The 9,952-nt window shown below is 33.2% G+C and overlaps 1 protein-coding gene across 1 annotated transcript; it reads right to left on the reverse strand.

Annotated features, from left to right (window-relative positions):
• Positions 1–211: 211 nt before the first annotated feature.
• LOC107990547 (uncharacterized) lies at positions 212–685 on the reverse strand. Its single transcript, XM_017044000.2, has one exon. It carries the CDS (start codon positions 683–685, stop codon positions 212–214), a length of 474 nt encoding a protein of 157 aa, XP_016899489.2.
• Between the last annotated feature and the right edge of the window lie 9,267 nt (positions 686–9,952).

Raw genomic sequence — 9,952 nt, forward strand, 5'->3', positions numbered from 1 at the left:
GAATGAGTAATCTGCCTTTGAATGTGAGAGGAGATGCTTTATTTATAGGGAAAATTAGTACAAGTAGTTGGTTACATCATAGTAACTAACTAAGTAGTTGTAGTTAATTAACAATGAATTAAATCATAATAGTAGTTGTAGTTAACTAACAGTGGTTAAAAGACAGTTTACATCATTCCACCCCTTTAGCATCAAACTCATCTCGAGTTTGTCAAGAGAGTTGGAACCCATCTGATGCATTGTAGCTTCTAAGGTCTGTTACATTGAAAATTGGGCTGATGTTGAATCCTTCAGGTAGTTTAATCTTGTCGGCATTTGGCTCATATTTAGCAAGTATTCTACATGGGCCAATTTGTTTATCTTTCAGCTTTCCATAAGTTCCAATTAGGAACCTATTCTTCTTCAAATGGGCCATTACAAAATCTTCAACTTGGAAATGAACCTCCTTTCTCGTCTCATTCTTCTCTTCTTTGTAGGATTCGGTAGTCTTAGTGATGAGATCACTGACTCCGGTGTGGAGCTTTTGTAGTCTTTCAGCTTCTTCTTGGATTTTTACTTCTTTAGGAAGGCTAGTTAGGTCAAATGTAAGCCTCAATGCCTTGGTATACACGATCTCAGAGAGGCATTTACCTGTAGTTCTATTCTTCATATTGTTAAAAGCAAATTCAGCTTGGGCAAGTACCATGCCCGTGTTGGAATTTGTGTCCTAAAACTCGTACTTTGTTATTTGATTTAATAAAATTTATTATTGAATGCTATAATCTTAAAACCAATAAGTTAAGGTCCTGATGCTATTTTACTAAGTTTGTCAAATACACTTGAACTTTATGTAGAAACATAAACATGGATTAAGTTCAAGTTCATAGCCCAAATAGTCTAGAGTATATGGATAAGGTTGGGCACCTTATTCTGGATAAACACTATGGATGCGACCTGTTCCGTAGTTAGCACAAATGATGTAATCCTGAATCGTTCATGTAGAGACATGGGAGTGGAGGCATCCTATGTAAATGGTTTGCATATGACTGGAACCACGAAATAGTCATTTTTTGATATAACACCGTAAACTATAAACTGACTATTTCAATTATGATGACTAGGTAACTTAATCTTAATCCTGAGCTAACTATGAACTTCTGTTCATTCGGTAGTATCTTTAGATCTGCATAGGTGAAGGCAGCTCATCATCGGTGGCCCAATAAGCCTCTCATTTCAAGGATAAGATCGAGTGGATAGCTAGGGACATAGGGTGCAAGACGAAATTCACTCATACCCATTTTTGGGATAGTAGATAGGTTGTTTCCTTAAGGACTGAATCTAAGTATTGAACAAGGGGCCTCACCTTCTCATTGGCCCGAGAAGGATTCAGGTTTATGATTGGACCTTAAACCAATTTTTCAATAGTGGATCAGTGGGTCTTTAGGAACAAGATGTAATCTCAGGGGTAAAACGGTATTTTGACCCAGCCAAGATTACGAACAACCTGTGAAGGATCAACTTACTCATCATGGTTATATCAGGTGGATAGAAATATATCTATAGTGAGGGGAGTGCAACTAAGAGTCTTTAGTGGAATGACTCTTTAGTTAACGAATGTTGATTAAGTTTGGTCTAAAAGAGTTTAGCCACTTAATCTCGAATCGTTGGAGCCCATGATCTATAGGTCCATTAGGTTCCTCTACTAGCTCATATGGATTCAACTAAGAACAATATATTGAAGTAACTCGAATTGTTCGAATTAAGAAAAGAGAGAGAAACCTACAAATATATATGATATAAGTCGGTAGATATAAACTTTAAGCTTTGTGTTTAAATATGATTTAAATAAATATGAATATAGATTCATACTTAGAAGCTTGGAAAGTTCTGAAACAGTAAAAGTTGTAAAAGTCAACTTGTTGACTTTTAACTTTGAGAAATGAAACTTTGACCAGATTTATATTCAAATATGATTTGAATTTTAAGAAAATAAATGTGGATTCATACTCGAGAGGTTAGAATTAGTCAAGACGGAAAAAATAGTAAAAAGTCAAAAAGTTGACTCTTGACTATGAAAAGTCAAAGTTTGACTTTGACTTAATTGGTCAAATGATCAAAATGGGCCTTTGACTATTTATTTTATTAATTATCAGTTTAATGGGAAATGTGGCAGATTATTGTGAATTTGAAGCCACTAATTCCATTAAAAATTAATGGATTAATTAGATGTTGAACATATATGAAATAATTTGCATGAAAATTTCATATAAAACATTTCTCATTACAGAATGAGAAAGGATGATATTATTCTGAAAAACCCCCTAAACGATACACTACCTCCCCTCTTTTAAAAGTTTTACTTCACAAGCCGAGTCCCACAACTCTGTTCTTGGTCCTGAGCTTAGTAGGTCAACTTGGTGGTTGTTCTTGTTTGTGATTTTCAGGCAAAGAAGAAACTTTGGATCAAAGAAGAAGTTCATAACTATAAAAGGTAAGTTCATCGTTTACCTTATATGCTCTTCGTTTAAGTCCATCACATAGCATGTGCATGTTGTCTTCCGTTTAGATGCATCATAGCATGTGCATGTTGTCTTCCGTTTAGATGCATATAGAGTAAAGCTTGATCCTTTATTTTCGCTGCAGCATGTCTCTTGATGTTTTTTTCCATCAGTCTCATTGCTTAGGATGGCTTCCACTTAGGCAGCGTATTATATTTTCCAAAGACCGGTTAGTTACCGCTATTTGTCCAACAGTTTGTGGATGAGCAATGGTACTAAATTTCAAAATGGTATCCAATTTTTCCCACAAGGTCTTCCAAAAGTGGCTAAGGAATTTAGTATCTCTGTTAGAAACTATAGTTTTTGGAATACCATGTAGTCTAACAATCTCTTTAAAGAAGAGAGTAGCAATGTGCACTGCATCTGTAGTCTTTTGCAAGCTAAGAGATGAGATATCTTGTTGAACCTATCCACAACAACCATAACGAAATCAAGTCCTCTTTGAATCTTAGGTAAACCTACCACAAAGTCAATTGACAAGTCTTCCCATATGTTGTTTGGAATAGGTAGAGGAGTGTAGAGATCGGTATTGGTTGAAGAGCCTTTTGCTCTTTAGCAAATAGGGCATCTCTTCACAAAGTTATTAGTGTCTCTTCTTGCGTGAGGCCAATAAAAGGTATTTTCTTGACCAAAGTGTCCTATTAAGCCTCCTAAATGAGTTTTCTTTATTAGGGCTTCCCTTAAAGAAGTATGAGAAATGCATAATTGATCTCCGTTGAAGAGAAATCGTTCCACCAAATGATAAACTCCTTTTCGGATGTGAGTAGAACAATTACTCCAAATCTCCCCAAAGTCTTCATCATTCTCGTACAACTTTGGAAGATGATTAAAAGTTATAATCTCAGCTAAAAGCACAAATAGAAGAGTCCATTTTCTGCTTAAGGCATCTACAACTCTGTTTTCCTTATCAGCTTGATGTTTAATTTAGAAATCAAAATATTGGATATAAAATACCCATTTAGCATGCATCTTGTTGATGCCCTTTTAGGATTGGAGATACTTCAAAGAGAAATGATCAATGAGCAACACAAACTCTTTAGATAATAAGTAGTGCTCCCACTATTTTAAGACCCTAACATGCATAAAGTTCTTGCTAATACGTGCTCTAGTTTTGCCTAGAGGTACTCAACTTTTCCCTGAAGAATTCAACCGAATGACCTCCTTGGGAAAACACTACTCCAATTCCCACTCCACTGCCATCTACTGCCACTTCAAAAGGGCTGTTAAATTTTGGTAATTTGAGAACTGGCCGACTGCCAAGTTTACTTTTTATGGAGTTAAAACTTTAGTGCTCCTTTTCTCCCCAATAAAAAGCTTCATTCTTCAACTAATCGGTCATAGGAGCTGTTATGGAACTAAGTTCTAGATAAACTTCCTGTAAAAAGAAGCCAACCCCATGAAATCTTGAATTTCCTTTACTATCTTAGGAATTGGCCATTTAATCACATCCTTAACCTTGCTTTCATCCATCTTCACTTAATTTTTTGATCTAATAAACCCTAGGAATGATATTTCTTTAGTACAGAATATACACTTCTTCAAATTGATAAACAACTCATTCCTTTGAAGGGCTTTAAAAACCAGATTCAGATGATGTATGTGATCCTCTTCATTCTTCCTATAGACTAAGATATCATCAAAATATGTTGCTACGAATTTGTTTAAGAATGAATTCAACACTTGATACATCAACCGTATAAAGGTACTTAAAGCATTTAGACAAGCCGAAAGGCATCACTAGCCACTCGAATAGCCTCTCATTTATCTTGAAGGCCATTGTCCATTCATCTTCCGGTCTTTTTCTAATTTGATGGTAGCTATTTCTTAGGTCTACCTTTTAAAAATAGTAACCACTAGATGTAACTTCGTTAACTAGTTAGGTTTATATTTCATTAGGATAACCTAGGTAACTTATTCTTAATCATGAGTGTATTATGAACTTTTGTTCGCGAGAGATTGTCCTTTGATTTGTACAGGTGAGAGTGGTCAGATTGCTGACTTAATATGCTTATTATTTTGGGGACAAGACTGAGTGGGGAGTTGGAAACATAATTACACAAGATGGAATCACTCATTCCTAACTTTAGGGTAAGTAGATGAGTGTTCCCTTAAATGGTGTCTTTGGGACTTACAATGAACCCTACCCTCTCTATGACATGAGAGAGTTTCTATTTAGTGAATGGACCATCAACATGTTGTTCATTAGAGAAGCACTGGTATTTAAGGACTAGAAGTAACTAAGAGGTAAAAAAGTAATGTAACCCAACTAATGTTAAGAACATTTGTGAAGGATGTGACTAACTTACTGTTAATGGTCTATATCTGTGGACACAAAAATATATCTATAGTGAGAAGAGTTCAGTTGTGAGTCTTTAGTGGAGTGTACACACAATTAACAAAAATTGATTAATGTGGTTAATGTATTTAGCCAATTAATCTCATATCGTTGTAGCTTTTGATCTGCAGGTCTATTAGGTCTCCTTCCTAGCTCTAAAGCGAAATAAGTTTAATATATATATTGGTTATAATTTGAAATGTTCAAATTTTCTTTGGAAATTAATATAATGTACGGTGATACATTATAATATAAAATTTATATTTTAATTAAACTTTATTATATAAATTTAATTTTGGATATCATTCAAAATTAATTTATGAGAGAATAAAATATTTGAATGAGTAATTTAATGTGAATTAGATTCTTATTTAGATTATCTGTTAAAATTTAATGTATATGTGATACACGTTAAAACTATAGATTAAAATTTAATGTTTAGGTTATGGACTCCTTTTATAAGCTTGGAGACCATCCTCATTCTCCAATTTAATCGACGTGGAATTCTTCAATTCCAATAACTTGCCAAAGTCTCAACAATAGACCATATCACTCATAAGAGTATCAACGATGTAGAAGATTACCCGTTCAGTTACCCATGAAAATATCAACCAAACTTTTGAAAGAACTCGCTTTTCTAATAATTCAACCAAATCATAGTGATATATGTAAATAAAATGGTTAAAAATACTTTTGGTTCCTAAATTTTCGTGAAAGTAACAATTCAATCCTTGAATTTGATTTGTAACAATTTAGTCTCTGTATTTTGAATTTTATTACATACTAGAGCTAAGGACTAAATCACTAAAAGTTTATACAAGAACTAAGGGCTCGTTTTACAACGTCCTCGTTTCCTGTTTCTATTTTCATTTTTTAAAAAACGGAGGTGTTTGGTAACGTTCCTTGTTTCTCGTTCTAAAAAAGATTAGAAACGTTCTCATTTTTAAAAGAATTATTGGCAACAAAAAAAATAGTTTCATCCGCTCCGTTCTCATTATTTCTATTGTTTTCCTTTTCCTTTCCACTTTGGTTTTCCTCTTTCTCTCTATCATCTTTCTCTTCTTGGCATCGTCCCTGGCTATACATTGTCTTCCTCTTCGTTAACTATATATCGTCTTCCTTTTCTGTCGGCTACACATCATCTTCCTCTTCGTCGGCTCTCCCTCTAGGTTTTTGTTCTATGGGTGTCTTTCTCTTCCTCGGTTGTCCTATGAGTTTTTGTCCCCTAGGTGTCTTCCTCTTTGTTGGTGGTCCTTTGGGTTTTCGTCTTCGCATGCGAATTTTTGTCTTCCTCTTCATCGACTCTGTCCTTAAGGTTTTGGTCCTCTGGGTTTCTCCATCTACTCCAGATTTCCATCTCTGATCTGATCTCCATCTACTTCATATCTCCATCTTCTTCGATTCTCTTTCTCTTTTAACAAAGGTATGTCTTTATTTCTTTCTGGGTTTTGGTTCGGATTGTGATTTTAGGCTACCCCTTTAAGCTGTGATTTTAGGGAGGAGGTAATGAGCATTTGTAGCAATACAAATTTGTTTGTGTGATTTGTGTTCTTGATTGTTTGAAATACAAATTGCAATTATTAGGAAATTATGAAATACAAATACAAATAGCAAAATTATGTTCTTGATTGTTTGAAATACAAATACAAATGCAAATCACTCTTCTATGGCTAAGCATGCTTAAAAAATATACAAAGAGAAAAAGTACACTTACTTTTGCTGTCGACTTTGTATCTACCAATCACCAAGTTTGGACACTATCACTTGGAAACCTTCTTATTCTCTGAGCTAGAGATCTTGATTCGTGAGAACCAAAAAATGGAGAAAAGAAATTGTTGAATAAGAAATTTTGGGACCAATTACAAATTGCCACGTCATTTACTAAATTAATGATGAAAATATAAATAATTGAATTTTAGACTAATTAAAAATTGGCGTGTGTTCCAAATTAAAATTGAAGACATAAATTAGCCAATTCTATGATGTCACATGCTTATTATGACCGTTGGATCAAGTTAATTATTCTCGTCAAATTAAATATTATTTATTTTGGCTAAAGTTCAATTAATCAAAAGAAAAATAAGCTTAATTTAACCCAAAAGCTAAATATGACCGAAATTTATGTGGTTGAGCCTTCAAGTTTGATCCATGGACCACCCAAGCTCAAGTCCATAAAGCCCACAAGATAACTCTATAAATAGAGAAGTTCTCTTCATTTGTAGGGTTTTGGAAATTTTTTACTCTAGAAAGTCTAGAGAGAATCCTCTAAGAGCCAAAAGACTCCTTAACTCCTATAGTCGACTATCCCCGAAGATTAAAATTCCTTTGAAGATACATGATTTATTCCAAGTATCTAACTTCAAAAGTTCCTTTAAAGATACAAGATTTCTTCAAAGACTCCAACTTCAAGGACATTACATGCTCTGATTCTTCAAATCAAGCGTAAGCCTTCAACCGATAGAGAATCAGAGGATCGAGTACTAGAGATCGAACCACATCGCATCAAACCAACAAAAATACAATATCAACACAAGTTCAACTTCACGAATTAAATTTTTTCGAAAATCTCGTGTGAATATGAATTTTTAGAGAGAATTTTGTTTTGAGAGAATTCACTGAAAGCTTTTCAGACTATATCTTTCGCACCTTACCTCCAGAGTTAGAGAGATTCTAGGATACGTGGAAAAGTTACCCATGTTCCCTAAATAAATACCTTACTTAAGGGAGTTATTAATTTAATTTAATTAAAATTAAATTAAGTTAACTAAATTAATATTAAAACAATTAATTAAATCATATTTAATTAATATTTTATTTAAATCATATTTAAATGAATATCTCTCAAATAATCTATAGTTGTAATTTAATTAATTTAATTAAATCAAATTTAATAAAATTAAATTAAACTAAACTATTAATTAATTCTCCAATTAATCAATTTCTAAATTAATTATCTTATATTTAATTTAATCCAAATTTAAATAATATTCAAATATAAATCTCTCATAACCTATAGTTTTAATGTGTACACATACACATTAAATTTTGACATATAGTTTGAATATGAATCTAATTCACATTAAATTAATATTTGAACTCGGTCAATTATTTTATTTTCTCATAAATTAATTTTGAATCATATCCAAAATTATATGTATATAATAAAGTTTAATTAAAATATAAACTTTACATTATAATGTTTCACCGTACATTATATTAATTTTTAAAGTAAATTTGAACATTTCAAATTACAACCAATATATATATTAATTTCATTGTCCTTTACGAGCTGGAAGGAGATCTAATGGACCTACAGATCAGAAGCTACAACGATATAAGATTAATTGACTAAACTTATCAACCATATTAATTAATATTCATAAACTGTGTGTATACTGCATTAAAGATTCACAATTGAACTTGTAACAACTCAACTCTTTGTACTAAGCTGATGTCATTACAAAAAAACAAAAACCTTCTTAACAAAATGGAAAATAACTAACTTTCATTGAAAACCTCAAATAGTAATTATAAATAAAAGTATGTAGAAATAAAATCTAGAAAAAAATAAAATCCTAGTTCTGGTCCTGTATAATTTTAAAGAAAAAAATAATCACATAATACAAGAATACTAAAATCAAAACTGTAAAGTAAAGCGAAAGTAAAAAATTCCTATGGCAATTCGAGGTAACTTCTTGTCATTTGCCAGCTTCCCTCTACCTCTACCTTTGCCTAAAAAATTAAACATAAAAAGAGTGATTATAAACATATACTCAGTGAGGGATCTACTACTAATCCCGCTAGGTGTATGTTAATGTCCCATTAGGGTCCTGTAAAGAAGTACCCCTAAATTGGTGTGCTCTCGAACACACGAAATCTAATGATTCCGAAGGAACACATCTGGTATTTGGTAAACCTAAAGGAACACCAAGGACAAAACTGATCTTTGGTGAACTCAAAGGAACATCTAAGACAAACTAGTATTCAGTGAATTCGAAGAAACACTTAAGACAATCGGGTGTATATGACCTCCTCGAACCACTTATATATATAACATATCATGACAGACTGGTGATCCTGTCGAACCACATAATCATAAAAAAAAATGGTGATCCCGAGGGACACCCATATGGGTACGACCCAAATAGAAAAAGTTAACATAACACCTATTCATAACATGTAGCACATCGTAAACATCATAAACCTGGCATAAATATTAATCATAATGTACTCAATCATGTGATTAATATTTCAGGCATCATCATTAACGTAAATCAGTCATCATCATCAACATAACATTAGTCACAACTATTAGTCATCAATACATTATGCGTTTTAACTACATCAATTCATAATGGAGAAATTACATGCAAGCTATTAACTTCGGTTCAAAGGTTTAGTAGGAGAATCTCTTACCTCAAGATTAGCTTAACAAAATTATCCTAACAATCAGGGTCAAGCTTTTCAAAAATAAGTCCTAAACAATAAGGGAACCTAATAACTAAAAATAATAATTTTAATGGTTGACTAATGACCCAAGAATAAATTTAATTCAACTTACCCAAAGTTGAGGTTGAATTCTAATTCAACCTTGATTGGAAAAAATCATAGCTTTCAATTTTTCCAATTAGATCTAACCAAGCCTTCATGGAAAATATAATCCAACTTAATTCAAATTTAATTTATTTAGGTTAAAAAATAATACATAATGGGCATACCAAATATCCAATCAAATACTCTCCAAACACTACAAGAGACGGGGGCACTCCCGACGCACAAAAACGTTGGCGAAAATAAAAAATACGTCGGGAAAGGATATACCGACGTATTTCATGACGTCGGGACAAACATCGAGAGAACCGAGTTGGGAGAGGCATTCCCGACACTGTACCAATACGACATCAGGAATGCCTCTTCCAACGCTGTGACATGCGTCGGCCATAGTGGCATCAGGAGTGCCTTTTCCTTGATGGACCTTATGCCGACGCATGACGCAGCGTTGAGAATGCCTCTTCCGACGTTTGTTTTCCAACGTCTTTTGTGCGTCGGGACATCCTTTCCCGACGTATCTTATGCATCA

This window comes from Cucumis melo, chromosome 5, assembly GCF_025177605.1.
Source record: "Cucumis melo cultivar AY chromosome 5, USDA_Cmelo_AY_1.0, whole genome shotgun sequence".
Taxonomy (NCBI): domain Eukaryota; kingdom Viridiplantae; phylum Streptophyta; class Magnoliopsida; order Cucurbitales; family Cucurbitaceae; genus Cucumis; species Cucumis melo.

Coding starts and splice junctions, on each gene's coding strand:
- LOC107990547 (XM_017044000.2), bottom strand. CDS start 685: ATGGTACTTGCCCAAGCTGAATTTGCTTTTAACAATATGAAGAATAGA.